At 42.9% G+C, this 18,689-nt stretch overlaps 1 protein-coding gene and 1 long non-coding RNA gene across 5 annotated transcripts in view; both read left to right on the forward strand.

Annotated features, from left to right (window-relative positions):
- Positions 1-552, forward strand: part of LOC128079529 (uncharacterized) — a 54,748-nt gene extending 54,196 nt beyond the window's left edge. The window contains exon 3 of the long non-coding RNA XR_008206195.1: positions 226-552. This is a non-coding gene — a long non-coding RNA (uncharacterized LOC128079529). The remainder of the gene's footprint in view (positions 1-225) is intronic.
- Positions 553-2,043: 1,491 nt separating this feature from the next.
- The window catches only part of NAMPT (nicotinamide phosphoribosyltransferase), a 29,099-nt gene continuing 12,453 nt past the window's right edge, over positions 2,044-18,689 (forward strand). Inside the window, exons 1-6 of one of the 4 annotated variants that reach the window (XM_052680898.1) lie at positions 2,044-2,192; positions 12,473-12,629; positions 13,847-13,950; positions 16,383-16,511; positions 16,973-17,131; positions 17,488-17,624. In XM_052680898.1, coding sequence (XP_052536858.1) covers positions 2,133-2,192; positions 12,473-12,629; positions 13,847-13,950; positions 16,383-16,511; positions 16,973-17,131; positions 17,488-17,624 — 746 coding nt within the window. In that variant the 5' untranslated portion in view covers positions 2,044-2,132. Of the gene's footprint in view, positions 2,193-11,944; positions 12,109-12,472; positions 12,630-13,846; positions 13,951-16,382; positions 16,512-16,972; positions 17,132-17,487; positions 17,625-18,689 lie in introns of those variants that run through there. The other 3 variants (XM_052680899.1, XM_052680896.1, XM_052680897.1) reach the window with 3 other exon arrangements.

The raw sequence follows: 18,689 nt of genomic DNA on the forward strand, positions 1-18,689 counted from the left end.
CAAATAAAGCACAGGCATCCAGTGTTTGAGGTCCCCACTCTTCACCTCTCTTCCCCCATTGTAATACACTCCCACTGCAACAACAGCTGGAGTATTTCCTTTTTATTCAAATTTAAAATATGTTCTTGTCACCAGCAAAGTGTGATTTAATATACTTCTATTCAGCATAATACTATTTTCTATTAACATGCTGAAGTTTCCTAACTTTACAATATTTCATTACAGATACAGCTTTAGATTTGCTCACATGAGCTAAATTAAACCATTCTTCAAGTTCAGGCACATTGTAAGATCCAAGAAAGAGCCAGCAGGAGGAGGGGGAAGATGCTGACAATTAAAAATTCTGTCTGAGCAAATCACCATTAATTATGCTATTGAAGGCTTGAAGATTTATCGGCAAAACTCTGTAGTGAGAAATGTCAGTTTTTAAAAAACAACAAGCCCTGTGGTATGTCTCTGACTCTTCTAATTTCTTGGAACACTTCAGATAAAAGACGGATCTGATCAAATTTATCTATTTTTCTTTTCAGTGATCTGACTTACATTAAAATAGACTTTTGAAACAAAAATGGAGATTTGTCTTTTGCCACAATGTCACCAGGAAAGAACACGTGGAGGAAGGACAAGGAGAAAAATCAGGTGTAAATGAGATCACAATGTAAAGTTTGGGAACAGAGCACGGCAGTTGTGTGTAAAGACAATTTCACACTGCCCCATAATCATGGTCCTGCACTGATGGCACACTCCTTGGGGGGAGAAGGAATTAAGTCAAGTCAAGAGAGCTTCAGCAAAAGCACTTCAAGGCAGATAAGCTTCCTAGACTGACATTTGGTAAACAGCATTTTAAGATGAGTTTTGCTAATGGAAGAGGGCAGTTGGCTCTCCTCAAACAAAGGGAGAGCCACAGAAAGCCCCAAGGGAGGAACTGCAGGTGGGAGATGCCGATATTTTTGCTGCGATGGCAAAACAACGGCAGGGAGATAACCTCGCAAGCAGCAACAGAGCAAGCGGAAGGAAGGCCTGTGCTGGGGAGAGGGGCTGGTAAAGTGAAAGGGCAACAGCTCCTGGTCCAAACCTTCCAGTGCTCTGCCTATAGAACAGGCTGCTGCCATCTCTGCTGCCAGGCCAAGTGGAGCAGGGCCCAGGGCAGGGCCTGGGGCAGCACGCACAGACACACAGCCCCACAGGGGCCTCTGTCCCCATCGTGTGCCTGAGATTCTGGGGATGCTTGTGCTCCAGTGACAGCCTGACCAGTGCAGTCCACCCATCCCAGTCCTTGCTCTGAAAATGGTGACTTCTTACAACAGGAAAACGAAATAGGGAAACAACAACAGCACACTGCAGCTCTACCCATCCAGAAACTCGAAGCATATACTTGGACATACTTGGGGCTCGGATCCACACACCACCAAACTCCCCGGTGTTTCAGGAAGGGCTAATTAAAGCGTTTCCTAGCGCAGCGCTGACGAGCAGCAGGCACACAGTCCGTTCACCTGTCAGAAGGGCCCCTCCCGTGCCCGCATTCCTGCAAGGCCCCGGGTCACGCCCCGACCCGCCCCTTCCCAGAATCGCGCCCACAGGCGGCGCCCGCAGGAATCGAAACTGGAGCCCCTGGGCGCGTACCCGCGAACCGCGCGACCCCCCGCGCCACCGAGCTCCGCACTCGCCCCGCCCCCGATGCCTCGGCAAATCGGGAAAGAGCGCGCACCGGCCGCGCGGTGACGTCACGTGCCCGGCCCCTCCCCTCCGCCCTCCGCCCGGACTCCGATGAAAGAGAACGTGCGGCTCGGGGCTCTCCCCCGCACTCGCGGTGTCACACCGTCCCCCTCCTCCCCCCGGCACCGCCTGACCAATCAGAGGCCGCTCAGGCCTTGGCTCCGCCCACGCGCGCGCTGACCTCACGGCACAGCCTCTGGCGGCTGGGCGGCGCGGCCAATCGGCGCTCGGAAGCTGAGCGAGGTCCCGCCCGCCCGGCCATCATCCGCCCGGCTCCGCCTCCCGCCCGGCTCCGCCTCCCGCCATCCCCCCTTTCTCCTCTCTGCCCCCTCCCAGCACCGAGCGCCTGGCGGCGGCGGGCAGCGCAGCCTAGTCCTGTCCGTGCCGGCGGCGGCGCCTGCTTGGGGCTCGGCGGCATGGAGTGCGCGGCGGCGGGCGCCGAGTTCAACATCCTCCTCGCCACCGACTCCTACAAGGTGGGCACGGCGGGAGGGACGGAGCCGGAGGGGGGGTCACCTCTGCGGGCACCGTTCCGGACCCGCGAGCCTGCAGGCGGCTGAGGCTCGGAGCCGGGCCGCCGCCGGCTGCCGTTCTCCGCCGGCCCGGTCGAGGCCGGAAGGGCCCCGCGGCGGGAGGGAGGGAGAGAGCGCGCCCGGCCTCGGGGCGGTGCGGGAGGACCGTCGGTGGGGCTCCGCGGAGTCCCGCGGCCCCGGTGCCTGCGGGGCGAGAGAGAAAGTGAAAGCGGCGCGGCCCGGCGGCGGCGGCCATGGCGGCACCGGGCGGCCCCCGGCCGCGGTGGGGACGGCGGCGGCGCACGTGCGGCCCTGGGGCGGCGCTGTCCCTCCCGCGCCGTAGCGGGGCGGCAGCGGCCCCGAGGAGCCGCCGGCCGGAGACGCGCGTGCGGGGCGGCCGCTCGCTGCGGCAGTGGCTCCTTGCGTCGAGTCTCCGTTCCGAGGCGGCACTTTGAGCGATGGCGCTGCCCGGCGGGGAGATCTCGCTGCGCGACCTCCCCGCTGCCGTTCCGCGGGGTGTGACCCAGAAGCCCTTTAGGCGCATCGGAACGTGAGCGCGCTCGGGCGCGAGCCCCGTGACTGCTTACCGCGAGCGCGGGGCTTCGGGCTCAGCGCGGGGTTCCGGGCGCAGCCACGGCGGGCAGCCCCCGGTCCGGCCCGCAGTGACTCCGGGAGTGACAAATGAACTTTTTCCTCTTCAGGAGCCGAATTGCGCTGTCAGGGAGGCGGTCGGTGTGCTGAACGCCGCCGCGGTCACACCACCGATTGTGGTGAAAGCGTTTGTTAACACTGTTGTCCCTTAAAGCTCTGACCGCTGGTATGGGGTTGGGCGTGTGCTGATAACCCAACGGAGCTGGAAACAGGAGATGTTATATCACGGCCATCTCCTGTCACTGGCAAACTCCTGGAGGAGTCTCTGTTTGCTGGCTCGTATTGCTGTCTCTACCAGCTCGTCTCTGAGGATATGATGCTACTATTACTGTTTGATGTTATACAAAAGAACTCTTTTTGTAAAGGAGTTGGTAGTGTATACCACCGCAGTCTGCAAACAGGTGAGCTGGAACATAGGAGACACCAATAGAACATCAGAGCGGCTCTCTCAACAAGGCTCTGGAAACCACTTTCATTAAGGGCTCAATCTAGCAACCCTCCTTAAGAACTACATTTTGGTCTTCTGTGTTTAGAGGGCTGGAGTGCCTTCTCCTGTGAAGACAGTCTGAGGGAGCAGGACTTCTTCAGAATGGAAAAGAGAAGGCTCTGGCAAAACCTGATAGTCTTTCAGTACTTGGAGGGAGCTTATGAACAGGAGAGGGACAGCCGAATAGTGACAAGACAAGGGGGAATGGCTTTACACTAAGAGTAGGGAGATTTGGGATAGATGTTAGGGTGAAGCTCATTACTCAGAGGGCAGTGAGGCCCTGGCACAGCTGCCCATAGAGCTGTGGGTGCCCCAGCCCATGGCAGGGGTTGGAGCTGGTGAGGTTTAAAATCCAAGCCATTCTATGTTTAAATTTAATGCAAACATGGAAGATCCACTTTTTTTTTTCCATGCTTGAGTCTAATCATGTTAAGTACTGTAGGCTAGCATTTAGGCAGTGCCCATTTTCCATCTCATTTGCACGCAACTTCTCTTAAATTCACCAGATCTGTTCTGGGATCAGTAGAAGTGAGGGGCACTGGAATGGCAGACCTGTTTTTTCTGCTTGCTGCTCTATAGGAAGGCTGATGTAGTGACATTCTGCTAGTGGTAAAAACCTTACAGGAGTAAGTAAAGGCTGAGTTCTTTCTAGTTCAGGTTGAATTGGGGTTAAGTTCTCTGTGACAGTTTGGAGTGTTTTACTTTATATCGGAAGTAGTTGGAGTTACCTTGGTTCTGTTAGGACTTTTCAAATTGCCTCCCCATGCTTTGTTCCAATCCTTAAGAACTCTTAGATCTTTGAGCAACACCTAAGTAGTTGCTTTTATCCTGTTAGGTAACAGGGGCACACATCACTTATCTGCTCCCTGTGTGATACTGTCATTTCCTAATCAATGAAGCTCACTTACTGAAAGCACTTTCAGTATGACTGCACTAAAAGATCTGGTAGTCCACAACATCAAGCTTTTTGCAAGAGTTACCAAACACTCTGATGCACTATTAGAACAAATTGATCTCATGTTTTTTTTTCCTTTATTCCTCCCTCAATATTTCTGCTATATCCACTGTTACAGCATCGGTTTGTATGCAATATGTGACAATCAAGCTATAATGGAAAACATCCACTTGTGTTCAGAAGTTTACTTCACAATTCCGTTGCAGTAGGCACAGATCTGTACAAACTAATGGTGGTGACAGAAGTCACATGCAGATAAACAGCTCTGCTGGGGAAAAATGTGCAGTGTCTCAAACAGTGCGGCCCCATCCGAGACAGCTGTCTGAGAGTAACAAGTTCTGGTGTCTGAGCTGTGATCTGGCGCTGCTTGTTTGTTTGTGTTTGGGTGCTATTGGCTCCAGTGTCCCAGTTCTGCGCTGAGGTAGGAAATCTGGGCTGGAAAGAAAACTGATTACTGGTTTAAGAGCCTACTAGGAGTTAGAAACAAGTGGTATATGGCAAAGTGGTTTGGTAGAGCTTTCTTTTAAGAGCTGATCCAATTCCTCTTCCCCCTCAACAGTTTTCCTGTTTGTGTGCCTATTGTAGAACGTTTCCTCTTAAGTTACAGAAGCTTATCAAACTCCCACTTTCAATACCATGCTTATTTTTCTAGTATGCTCCTTTTTTTCTGGGCAGGAATAATTCCCAGAGGGTAATTTCAGAGACATGCTATGCTCCATACCCAGTGTTGAGCTTCCTTTTTTGAGCTGAGGCTTGCAGATCTGTACCAGTGCTTCATGATTTTGGTGCAGGGCTTCAGATTGCCCAGTCTCTCTCTACCCCCCAATAACAATACAAACGTTTTTACGTCAGTTAGATGGGGGGAAAAAAAAAATAAAAATCTGAGTACTTTGTTGCAGATTCTTAAGCTTCCCCAAATTCTCCAGCAGTGATTTCCCTATTATGTGCCTCTGCTGCCAGGCCTGTGGTGGTCACACAGAGTGGTGTGTTTGTATCTCACTGGTGAGTGAAAGCAGTTGTTAATTCTTTGGATCATAAGACTTGCAAGAAATTAATTTGTGCATTGGTGCCTGGGGAACTGCTCTGTGACAGTGTCCAGTAGAGGCACTATGCTTTTAGTGGTGAAATTTCTTGCTGGTAACACAATACTTGCTGGAAGAGGGAAGTACTTGAAGTCCAAATTCTGGCTGCTAGTTGGAAAGCTGCAGCTGAGGGAATGGATGCAGGTAGACTCCTTGAAGTTCACTGTTCTTCAACTGAATGTACTGGCTGCTGTCCTAATGATCTGTTGGTACTAAGAAGTCTCCATAATCTGATTTTTTGGGGTTCTTTTTTTGGTTGTTTTCAATTCATCAGGGGTCAGTTTATCCCGCTCTTGCCCTTCCTCCCATCAGGGCCATGTGTTGTCCTGCCCTTCTTGTGCCCCTTGTGACTCCCTGCGCTTCCCAGTGAAGCCTTCCACCTTCTTCATCTCTGATGCTGCTGACACACTGTCCCTGTTTTCTCTTTGCTTCCCATCTCTCTGTTTGTCCCGTGTTGGTTTGAGCACAGGCTGCAAACCTTCCAGACAATACATCACCTGAGAGCCAGGGGAGGGCTGGCCTGGCAGGGTGTTTTGGTGGGTAGGTGTCAGGCATGGACCCACAGCTGGCCAGGCCGCAGTGTGAGCTGTGAGTGGAGAAGGGCTGTCAGGAGGACTGAACCTCGTTTCTATACCAGTAATAGCTTATGTTGTTACCAGCAATGGACCCTATTACTGCTGGTTGGAGTGTTTTGTAATTAAGCTGATAGCTATAATAAGCTGCCATGCAATTACCCCATAGGAGGAACTGACTTGATATCTAGACTGCAAATGAGATCTGTGTCAGAATTCAGTTCTTTCTGGATGCTTCAAGGAAGCTTAAACATATTTTCTTCCTTTTATTTTTCCTTTTAAAACAAAACAAAAAAACGGTGTGCATCTTCCATGTTGAATTTTAATGACTTCTTTTACTCCACGTGGATGCAGAAGAGCACTTCTGAAGTGTTTCATGTGAATGTGTTTATTCTCAGGCTCTGACAGCAGCTACGTTCTTTATTTATAAGGCTGTGGGTATGCAAGGAAGTGTCATGAGTATTCTTTATTGGTTTTGATTAGTACTTAATGATGACAAACTATTGTTAGCAGCACATATATATCTGTTTATTTTAATTAAAATCTTTTGGTGGGGATGTGGACGCGTTCTGTTACCTCCTGTAATTCTGGCAGTGGAAGGGTCAGAAGCTTCAGGCGTGACGTTCCATGTACAAAGCAGTCTTTGCTGTATCAGGGTCTGTTTTCTTCCACCTTTTAACTCGGTCACACAGTCGTGTTCCAACCCTCAAATCATCATTGCTCTATGGGAATGCTGCCACTGTGTGGGATTTGGACAATTTTTAAATTAATTAAATTAACTTTCATTGTTGAAAAGCTAAATGCTTTTTCACTTTTAATTAAGGAACGTGAAGCTTGTAGCAGTACATGAAATTCTACTGCTACTCAAAAAATGTGTAAACAGTAAGCATAAGGCATTTCTGTCATCTTGCTTGTAAAACATGGGAATTTTTGGTGACAAATCTGCTGCAGAGTGCTACTTTTAAAACATATTTTTTGAGCATTTCAGAATACCTTTGGTTACAGTGCTTATATTTGACCTTGTTTTGTAGGTGAATGTGAACATCATCCTTAAGAGGACCTCTTGCTGTTGTGTGCAGATTACATATAAATGTGCCTCTGTGCACATACTCTCATTATTTATTGTAGTACTGACCGATGCCTTAGGTTTTCTTGCTCACTCTCTTATTTTTTCAGCCTGTAAGAGATAATGGTATGCTAAAATACAGAGGCATTAGATGTGGTACAGAGTCACCCTTCAGTTTCGGTCATAGCCTGTGTTTGTCCTAAATACTGCTTCATTTCCTCTGCTGTTTGTTAACTGTGCCTTCCATGTAAGTTATTGGCAACCTTTGCTTTGAACCACTCTATGAGTTAAACCCAATATTGTTAGGTGAAATGGTCCTTCAGATCATGACCTCTGTCTTTTCCTGCGAGTTTTCAAATGGTAGGTAGTGCCACAACAAGAGAGAGTCTTAGAGGAGCTTCATACAAGTATCTCCAGGATAAATGCTTGAGGGACTGCTGCAGGGAAGTTATCTAAGTCAGCATACTGTACGTGGGGGTGAGGATCCCCCAGATAAATATTTTCCAGTACCAGTTAATTCAACACCTATTCTGATACCACATCCCACAGTGTGGCTCTCGTTTTTGTTTGTCGCTTATAAAGGAGCATGGGTCAATTTTCACCTGCGCTGTCATGGATCTAGCCCATTTTGGCGTGTGAACAAGGCTGGCAGGATATTGAGTAGCCCGTAATTCATGCCCTCTGTGATGTGCCCTAGATCCTGAAGTGCCCCAGTTGAGTGGTCCACAAGGACCGTGCTCCTTTGAGCTTGGCTACAGTATCTATCTTTCAAGAACTGGACGCTTTTATACCCATTTTGCAGTGAAGAGTTTTCAAACTAACTACAAAAATGTCAAGTACCTTCTTAGTTGTGCTGGTATTCTCTCTTGTAGAGGTAAAATTCAGACCAGCCCCTGCAGGCTAGATATGCAGGGTATTGTTTGCTTTGCTACAGACAGAGCTTAGAAGCATCTTTCTGATGGTTCATGATAGCACCCAGCTGAGCAGCAGGAATGTGAGCACACCAGATTTCTCTGCTGAGGTTAGAGCTGGGTTTCTCATATTCTCAAATGGCTGGCATGTATGGCCTTAAGTAACATTTTAAAAGAATTTCTTTGCAAACTCTTTTACAGTAAAGTTTGTAAACAGACTCTTATTCCAGAGGCTTTGTTACCTATTTAAAACAAACAACAAAAAAAACCCCACCTTTGTCTCCTTCTCGTTGTTTTGTCATGAGTACTCTTAATTCATTTCTCTTAAAATTTAACTTCGTACAGTTGGTGTATTTTCTTGGATGGCTGCTCTAAATCTGTTTTGTGCTTCATATTATTTTTCTACTACATCTAGTTGAATAGAAGTATTCTTTATCCAGCATACACCTTTGTTTGGATTAAATGTAATAGGGAGCTGTCACAACTGGAGAGTAAAAGTGCTCTATTTCAGATGTAATTTATAACCTTGTTGTAGATGGTTGTTCCAGGGCTGTTTGTTGAAATTCGTGGAAACAAAACCTAAGCCACAGTCTTTGAACTAAGTATCAAAAGACCTTTGAATATGTTTTGGAGTTCTGTTTTTTTGTAAGGGTCTCTTAATCTCGGTAGGAACTTCTGCTTGGTCTTTGTTTCTGTAGAAACGGGGGTTTCCTATAGAGCTTAGAGTCACTGCTGCTTATCAAGAGCCTGTCTGTACAGGTCCAGCTTCTGTCACCCACTACCTGAAAGCACAGCTTTATCAATGCTGTCTCAATCTGTAAGTCGCATGAAATACATTTCAACTGCCATCTATTGTCATCAGTTGTTCTTTCTACACTGTGTAGCATACAGGGAGGTGCAGAATATCATCTGACAACAAGGAAAGCTCAGGCAGTTTTCAAAGCATAGCTTTTATTTTCCAAGTGCCTTGTAGCCTCTTTTGTATCATCGATTGTGTTGTGTTGGGTTTCTTGTTTTTCTTTTTTTTGCTGTTTTGTTTTCTCAGAGGTGTTTTCTATCTCTTCTGTGAGATGTTCCTGTTTCCTAGGGCTTGATCCTTTTTTGGATTTTTTTAATACTTATTTTTTAGCACCAGACATTTCATAGAATCTCAGCATGGACTGGGTTGGAAGGGACCTCAAAGCCCATTCAGTTCGTCCCTGTTGAAAGCAGGGTTATCGCCCACCAAATGAAACTGCTGTTTGACTTCCCTGCACCATCATTGTGGTGAATGTGTGTTATTCCCCATGCCCTAGATATCCAAGAATCCCCAGTAATGAACAGAGCCATCATCCTGCGCTGTAGACAGATGTGCCGTTTAGATTCAGCACGCTGCCTGGTAGCTTGCAAGCACAGCAGAGGCTATGAGTCTTTGAGGTGTGGGATGATGATGTGGCTTAGCATGGTGGATCTGGAGCCTTCCTGTTATGGTTAAACACATCAAGAGTGAGGGAAAATGGGTCTGGTGGTTTCTTCTCACCTACATATACTGTGTGCCTGGAGTGGTTGGAAAGGGTGGTGCTGTAAGATTGAGGTTGTGTCTGAGTACCACAGAGTCCATGGGAGCCTTGTGGGCACCCAGTGGGTGCTCAGGTTTTATAGAGGAAACCCGTGGCTTCGTGGAATATTAAAGGCAGCCCAAACACCTAACCAGTCAAAATCACTAAGACTGGTTAGGTGTGAAGTAACTTAATTGTGAGGGAGGCAGTTTGGTTTTTTTTTTTCTTGTTTGAATGGATTCTAATATGTAAAAAATAGAACTACATCTTACATTTATAACTTGTAAAACAAATTATCTCTGTCAAGTACTTGGTGAAGTTTAATTTATAAATGTATCAATTTCATTCAAACTTATTTAAATTTGCATCCTTAGAAATAATATTTTTGTGGACAGTAACAGCTATATGTTTTCAGTTTGAGGTCTAATCTAAAGTTATAAAAATAGCAGAACCTGCATATTGTATGGGTATGCATTTGGGTTTTTTTTGTTTGTTTGTTTGTTTAATTTTTCTTGGTTTGTTTTCTCTCTGTTTTGTTTTTTTCTTTGGCTGAAACTGTTGCAAGGTAGTCTGGAGGAGCAGTCTCCCCAGGCATGCTGCATAAAGGATACTTCTAGCTGTTGGCTTTCCAGTTGGCTTTCAGCCCTCAAGTTCTGCTCACGTACTGCCAGAGCACCCTGTTCTGCAGTTATGCTTCATACCAGAGCTAGAATGGGAAGACTCTATGAAAAAGTGTTTAAATGCATCAGGAGAAGGTGGCACCAACTCAGTGTGTGCACTGTGCTCCATAAGTTAATCTGGGACCTGTAACTCATTTGATAGACAAAAATGTGTGGCTAGAGGAGATGTCTTTAAATGACTGAAGCCAGAGGTTGTTTCAAAGACAGTAGCTGGAGATCATGCAAGCTTTCATTATAAGGCAAATGTTAACTGCAAATACCTGCCTGTCTTAGTAACTTGGGTCATTAAACTTTATTAGAGACTTAAGTATACATTCTCACATGGATGTAGTGCCTTGCTTGAATTGTTGTGGATAAAACAACAGCATTACATTGTTTTGTTCCAGAGCACATTCCAGGAATTCAGGTGCTCTTTTGGGAATTGTTCTTGGAGTGTCTGCCGTATACGTCTTCATTTGTCAGCTCTGTGCTGTGTGCTCACTCTGAAATTGCAAAGCTGTAGCATCCCAGCAGGATGAAGAATGAAAACAAAGTCAGACAGTGCTCGGAAGCAATATGGTAAAATGAAGTTCCAGCTTAAAGTCTGGTCCCTCGCATGGTCACAAAAAAGACCAAAACTTCTCATGCAGTCACAGTAACTTGTGTGGTAACAGCGTGAAGCAAGGAGTTCTGCTCTCTGTCGAAGTAAATGATCCTTCTGATTTGTTATGTTTTCCTCTGAGACCATTTAATAACTTTTTTTGTAAGGGAGCTGTGTGTACATTCACACTCCCATTAGTCAGAAGAACGTGGTATTTTTTTCAGAATGCTCCATAGGAGGCTTTGTGGTGGTGGGCTTTATGTTTGTGTGTTTATGTGTGAACAGAACTGTATCAGCTGGCATTGTTACTTTTTTGGAAGTTCTGCCTAGAGCTGGGGACAGCTTTGTCACAGTTCATGGAGTGAGATGTTTCTGATAGCTAGAACTGAGTCTAAGAACTAGTTGGTAGGTCTCCCTTTGGAGTGGCTGTGGAATTGGAGCAGAATAGGTTGTGCTCCGTTGATGTCTGCTCAGCAGTGCTTTGTTTGAAATGAAGGCAGATAGCTTGCCGTTACAAGCTTGGATTTTATTTGATTGGCCTTGGAAACTTCATACAAGTGAAGATAATGGAAAGATCTATAAATTGACCTTTTCGTTTATTTGACTGTTCCTTGCAGCATTGGAAACCCAAACACAACTGCTGCAATAGAAGAACCAGAAAATGCAATTGCACAGTCTAGTTGATTATTCAAGCTGAGCGAACTACTAAATAGAAGTGACATTTGAGAGGAAAAGAACCCACTGTTTTTAAAGTTCTTAATGTACAGCTTTAGCAATACAGGCAGTGGGAACTCAGATGCTTTGTTTTGAATGCGTCAAAGGTGCAGTTTAGAAAGACAAGAAGAAATGTTCAGCTACTCCTTTCCTGGATTCTTGTGGTATTGGAAATGACACTTTTAAAGATTATTTGAGGCAAGTAGCAGCAGCAATTAAGTTACACTTAATCTTGTGGTTAAATATGGGCCTTTAAGAAAAATTTGGATGTGCCTTTAGCACCTTTTCAGATTTTGTTGTGTGGTGGTGCTTGACTGCCAAAGGATGAGAGGTTGTGAGCAGGTACAAACCTCAGGCAACTCTTCTAACAGCATTCCCAAAGGTAACAGGCTTGTGAGCTGTCATTAATGCAGTGTGGGTTTGGGAAATCCTCTCTGGCCTGGTGAACAAGACATTGGGGGTAAATGCCACTGTCAGTGCCTTCTTGAGCCTGAATGGCTTTCACTTGAACTACATGACTACAGCCTTAACCCTTCAATTAAATGCAAGCAGATACCTCTGGGTTGGAAGTGGCAGACAACTTTGTGGCCAAGACGGGTAGCTGCAGGAAGCAAAGTGTGGTGGAGAGAAAACTGGTTGGGCAGGTGAGTGCTCAGTGCTGCTCCTAAAACCCAAGCAATGAAAACTTCCCCGGTTAATCAAAGAGAAGTTGTGGGGGCAGTGGAAGAGTTGACCATGAAGGGTACTGGGGGAACAAAAGTCTTGTTGCAGAAACAAAGAAAGTAAGATAAGAGATACAGACTTCTGAACTGAAAATCTAAGAAAAATACAGGAGGGGACATCCCCTAAGGGCTTACTGTGTAGGGTGTTAATGGAGGAATAGGTCAGAAGAATTGGAGTGCCTGTAAGCTCTAACATACAAAGGTAGAGCTCTGCCCAATGATTTTTGATTTCTCTTGTGCTTTATAGTGTTGTTTCAAGCACTTACTGATGTCTTTCTTAATGTAGGTTACACACTACAAGCAATATCCACCTAATACAAGCAAAGTATATTCCTACTTTGAATGTCGTGAGAAGAAGACTGAAAATTCCAAGTTACGGAAAGTGAAGTATGAAGAAACTGTTTTTTACGGTTTGCAGTACATTCTGAATAAATACTTGAAAGGTAACTATCTCAAATTCCAGTAAAAATATACCTGTAAATATAAATACCTTAATTTTTCCCAAGCCTTACTGCAATCTTATGGTTTAAACAATTGCAGATTATCTTGGTTGGTACATATTTATGTGATTCTGAAATTGAGGTGACCACCCCAATAAAGTGATATTGACTTCTAACTTCAGGAACCATCCTACTACCTTTCTTTATGACAATGAATTATTAGAAATGAAGAGGTGTTCCTTCCCCACCTTGAAATTGAATGGAAACGAAACAAGCTTCACGAAATCACAAGAAGATCCATTTCACATTTTTGAATGCACGTTTTAATCTGTATTTGCTATGTAAGGTAGTAACTTTAATTTCCCTTATGTTTACCTTGTTGCTCAGGTTATTTAATACGGCAGCTGCGTGTGAAGTTGTTTTCAATGCTGGCTGATCTTAAGAGTAACATTTGAAAATTCTGTGGTGGTATTTTAAGATTTTTCTTTTTTTTTTTTCTTTTTTTTGCATTGTGCAAATATCACCTTTTCTGACCCGAATGCAAATTGCATTTGCCAAGCTTTAGAAGGAAAACTGTAGCCATGCAGTTTGCATGCTTTTGCGTTATCCAGAATCCATAAATATCTCTGCAACGTGTTGGAATTAAACTAAAATCAAAGCACTTAATAATCTTACTTCTTTTCTCTAGCAATCTTAGGATTGTTCTCTAACATTGCAAATAGACAATTAGTCCTAAAGCAGTAGCAGTGCTTACTCAAGTAATCAGTTAGTTTGTCTGCTTCTATCACAGAAGTAATTAATCAGAGACTGATTTTTTTTTTTTTTTTTTAAGGTGTCTCCACAGGGATTCTCCTGGAGCAGTATAGCTGGAGACTTGTGCTAGGCAGGCTGTGTCTTGTTGAGTGTGTTGAGTTTCATAATTGCTATACTATTCCAGTGATAAACAAAGCTCATGATGACTTATTAGTTATCATAAAAGACAAAAGATCTGAAATTGTCCTTGAGCCACCTGCAGACCAGAAGTCTATTTTGTGCTGTTGGCTTCATGAGCATCATAATCTACATGATAAATTAAATTTGGTTTAAACAAGCTACTGTATTGTATTTGATGTGTTCTTCATGTCTTTTTTTTTTTTTTTTTTCCCAAGTAAAGTAAGTCTTCTGTATCTAAACCTCTTGTTACTTATTTTCTAAGCTTTCATTTGTTTCTGAAACCACAGGTAAAGTGGTGACCAAAGAAAAAATCAAGGAAGCCAAAGAAGTGTATAGGGAGCACTTTCAAGATGATGTCTTCAATGAGAAGGGATGGAACTATATTCTGGAGGTAAAACTTAATGAAAATAATACAAGATAAGAAAGGATTTCTGAGTCAACAATAAAATAGATATGGCAGTCTCTTTAAGCCAAAATATTTTAGCCATAATAGCAAAGAGTGGGTAAGTGTAGCTTTTTATGTACAGTGTACAGGGATTGGTAACTGTCAAAGAATGATCATATAATCGTAAGAGAAAAGCAATGTCCATCCTTTTGGATGATAGACATGGCTTTGCAGGAGATAAGGACTTATGGCTGCTATCAGCCACGTTAGAGTAAGTAGGGGCTTGTTGACCAGTCTCCATTTATAATTTGGTGCCTAGTGGTTGGTTGCATCATCTGTACTGCTGTCTGTAACTAATCATAGCTGTTGTAATTCTAATGCAGGAAGCACTACAACTTTTTTTGCGTGTGTAAATAGTTCCAGAAAATGTGTAAATGTGTTTTGTTCAATTGTTTCCCAAGTTTTTTCAGAGATGCTTCAGTTCAAATCTATTATGAAATACAAGACTTGAGACATAAATCCCTCCAAGTCTTTCCACATTTTATGCTCTTTCTTTTTTGTTTGTATGTATGTCCATCTTCAAGTAATTGCAAACATCTCTGTCCATATTGAGACTAATAGCATTCTTCAGAGCTGTTCTAATCACTGTGGATGAGTTAAGTACTATGAATTCTAATGAATGACATTTGACCCTTGGAAACAATTTTTAGCCCCTTGGGTTTATTTTCCTATTGATACCCTGACTGAATGCATTGTATGGTGGCATCTGTTGGTAATCTGGAGATATATATATCTGGATGTCATCTAGCAGCAAGGCTGAGCCACAAGGTGTGCAGGAGATACTTAATGCAGATTGATTCATAGAAGCCTTGTCTACTTTTGAAATAACTGCAGATGTGAATTCGAACTGTATTCTTATTTAAGCTACATTATACTTGTGGACTGCTCTCTCATATATTTAAAGTAATCCTGATCCTGCTTTCGCTAAACTGAATTAAACTTGTTATGCGGCGTGTCTGTCCACACTGAGTTTTAACACTTCACTAATCCCATTTCAGTGCTTTTGGCTTAGTTAAAGCAGCCATTCCACATGCCCCCTGTGAACGTTGTTTGTCATTGCTCAGGTTTTCTTGCCAAAACAGTTCATAGAAAAACAAATATCATTTCCCCTTTTTTAATCTTAGATGTGAATGTCTGTCGACCTGGAAGAGTATGTTCCCTTTGTGTGCTTTATGCCCTTATGTGCACACTGAGATCCTTCTGCTTTTTATACCTCTATAAACCTACCACTGCTTGCTTTCTGGCTCTGTTATCTAATTTCTTATACTAGGTAAAGTGTACAGGAAAAATATTATGCATTTTGTCTAAAATATGTACCAGATGTACTCAGTGTTTGCTGGGAAGACACATTATTACAAAGGAGAAGGTTACTACCTAAAACATGTGAAAATGATGATACTATACTGTTGTGATATGACCTTATTGCTTTTCATGGATAAAATGAACACCTAAGGGACTTTCAAATCTCCTGGGCTTTTTTTTTCCTTTTAATTATACTTCTGTCTTCATAGAATCATTATTGAATATTTTTGAGCCTTTTGGAAGGTCTTACTGTCCTTTATTTATTAAACTAGCACAATCATCTCCAAGTCTGAAGAACGCCAAGTCTGTGTGGCACATGAATGCAATTAGCTACAGCATAGTGCACTTCAGAAGAAACCTTAACTGCAGTGTGTAGGGGATTTTTGTAAATGTGTTTTGGGCACTGGAGAATATAAATTGATAGCAGTTAAGAATCTCTGTAATTTCTCTGAAGTTATGCAATTTTTGTTGCCTTTAAAGAAGTAATATCTCATATGAAGCTTTTTGTCAAAAAGTATTGATGTTCAAAATGTTTTAAGTGTTGTTGGTTTATCTGGCAATGTTGTTTCAGAAAGTTATAATTACTGTTCTGGAGCTACTGAGCACGACTTTTTGTGAAAGGGATATTCCATAGAATATTCAGTCTTTCAGGGATGAAAGACTGAATTTGACAGAAGAATGATACTTCAAAACTGGATTTTGTGTTCAGTGAATATTTGAGGTGATAAAATGTTCTTTCAAATAGGTTCTAGTAGATTCTAATCTGCACTGAGCAAAACTACTACAGCTTTTTGAAGGCTTAGATAGCAGCTAAACTTTTTTTCTTTCTTCAGATCAAAAACACTGAAGAAAAAATGAATACCTAGTGTTTCTTATTTCTATGAGTCTATGTATTTTTAGGTAATATTTAAACCCTTTTGTCTCAATTTGCACAAGGAATGCAACTGAAAACCTTCGTTTGATTTGATGAAGAGGCTTAGTCAGAAAACTCACAGACTGATTATTATCTGCAATCAAGTAAGAGAAGTAATATGTATCCTTCCTGTTGCCTAATGACATTGTTCTTTCTCACATAGAAGTATGATGGCCATCTTCCTATAGAAATAAAAGCTGTTCCCGAGGGCTCTGTCATTCCCAGAGGAAATGTTCTCTTCACAGTAGAAAACACAGATCCAGAATGCTACTGGCTCACAAATTGGATTGAGGTCAGTCTTGGAAAGTAGCTTATTTTTTTCTAAATAAAAATTAATGCACTTAAATTAAGGGTTGAATCCCATATTGTCTTAAGGGAAGTCTGTGACAGCTTTCATTTTCTGCTTTAAATAAGCCTCGATTCTTTCTTTAGTACTCATACATAGACCTTTCCTCCCTACCTGGCAAGCGACTGTAATAATTTTATAGCAGTAGTTCCTTTGTAAGGGAAAGAGGAGGAAGGGAATCGTGTATGTCCACAGCTTGGGAGCAGTAACTCTTGAGATGGCTGGTATTACCCTGCCTTATAAAGGTATTATAAAGACTAATTACTTTAACCTAAAGTAAACTGTTGGAGGCTTTCTGAATGGGTGATGAAAATAAATAGTCCTTTTGTATCTGAGCAAATGTTTACTTAGGATTCAAAAATTCTCACTCACTGCGTGCCTAATAATGGTTTGGGTTTTTGCTTCAGACTATTCTTGTTCAGTCGTGGTATCCAATCACAGTGGCTACAAATTCTAGAGAGCAGAAAAAGATTTTGGCCAAATATTTGCTGGAGACTTCTGGCAGCTTGGAGGGACTGGAGTATAAACTGCATGACTTCGGCTACAGGGGAGTTTCTTCACAAGAGGTAATACAGCTTTTCTAATAATCTGGGAAGTTTGATCTCAGTCGTGGTGGACAGCAGTGTGTATTTGTTAACAGTGGTAATTGTGTGCAACGGTGAAATTGTGAGTTCATAGAGTGCTGTGTTTGGACTTATATGGAGGGAGTGGATCTGGATGCGTGGAGTGTGCCTGAACTCTGAGAATTAGACTGGGAGAGCTTCCTTCACCTTGGAAATTGTCATTCCTGTAAATGCATGAAGAGTGCATTAGTAAAAGAGGAACCAAGTCAGAGTTCTGCTGTTTCAAATCGGTGCTAGCCAGTAACTGATTTTAGGCTTCTGTATTTGGCCTGGCAACTGAGAGCTGCATCTTTTTTCAGACTGCAGGAATAGGAGCTTCAGCTCATTTGGTGAACTTCAAAGGAACAGACACTGTAGCTGGAATTGCATTAATTAAGAAGTACTATGGAACAAAAGATCCAGTTCCAGGATATTCTGTTCCAGCTGCTGAACACAGGTAGGATTTTTGGCAATTAATTTTTTTTAATAGGAAAAAGTACATTTTGTTAAACTTACTCATCTTTATATCTAGGAACGTGCGTTTGGTTTTTTTCCACTTTAAAGGAAAAGTGGAAGCTTCACTTCATCTTAAGCTGCTTCATTTATTCCATGCTGTATTTGACTGATGCAGATGACGAAGCTAAAGTTCTGTACTGACACCTCTGTACATTCTAGGGGCTCAACAGTGGTGTGGTTGTTTTTAACTGCAGGTGTTTTTAAACTATAAACTTCCCAACAGAGTGAAGTAGCTGATGATCCTGGTGGTGGGTCCCTTTTAACTCACAGTATTATATGATTCTAAATGTACATGATTATTTTTAAAATGGAACCTGTAAGCTTACAAGAAAAAGATACTGAGGATGTGTGCTATGAACTTCACATTTACAATTTTGTTTAAAATAAAATGAAGAACTATATGAGGTACAACTTTCCCACTCTATTTTCCTTATTCTAAAGTTTCCTATCAACATAACAGATTCAGCCAATAGTATAATCCTCTATTTGTTGTGAATGAATGTGAGAGTAAGGAGTTCATCTGAAATGCCTGTTTAAGATCTCTGCTTTGATATTGGAATCTTCTACAGAGTCAAGACTGAGTGCACATCTTTGGGTATTACTTGTACATCTGCATACTGAAATGAGCACAAAGGAAGGAAAGACCTCTTTTTTTTTTTTTTTCTTAGCTAGTACAAAATATAGCTCTTCTGAATAGAAGCTTTCATTCAGATTTGCAAGAAAGATAACAGAAAAGGTTACAGGAATAGTTCTAATAGGGTAGTGATCAGCTTTAAAGGTACTTTGTTTCATTTCACTTCCTGGATCCTTGCTGTAATGCTGTTCTAGAACTGCTATTTGATGTAGAAGTAACAAAATTTGCCTGGCACATCTCTTGGCTTAACCCCACAATTGATTTAAAAAACAAACAAACAATGGAGCAAGTGACTGTAAAATTCTGTATAATGACAGAAAACACATGGAAGCATCTTTTGCACAGTGTGCAGAAGTGGGTAGTGTGAGAGCA

This window comes from Tympanuchus pallidicinctus, unplaced genomic scaffold, assembly GCF_026119805.1.
Source record: "Tympanuchus pallidicinctus isolate F22 unplaced genomic scaffold, pur_lepc_1.0 scaffold19, whole genome shotgun sequence".
Classification (NCBI taxonomy): Eukaryota; Metazoa; Chordata; class Aves; order Galliformes; family Phasianidae; genus Tympanuchus; species Tympanuchus pallidicinctus.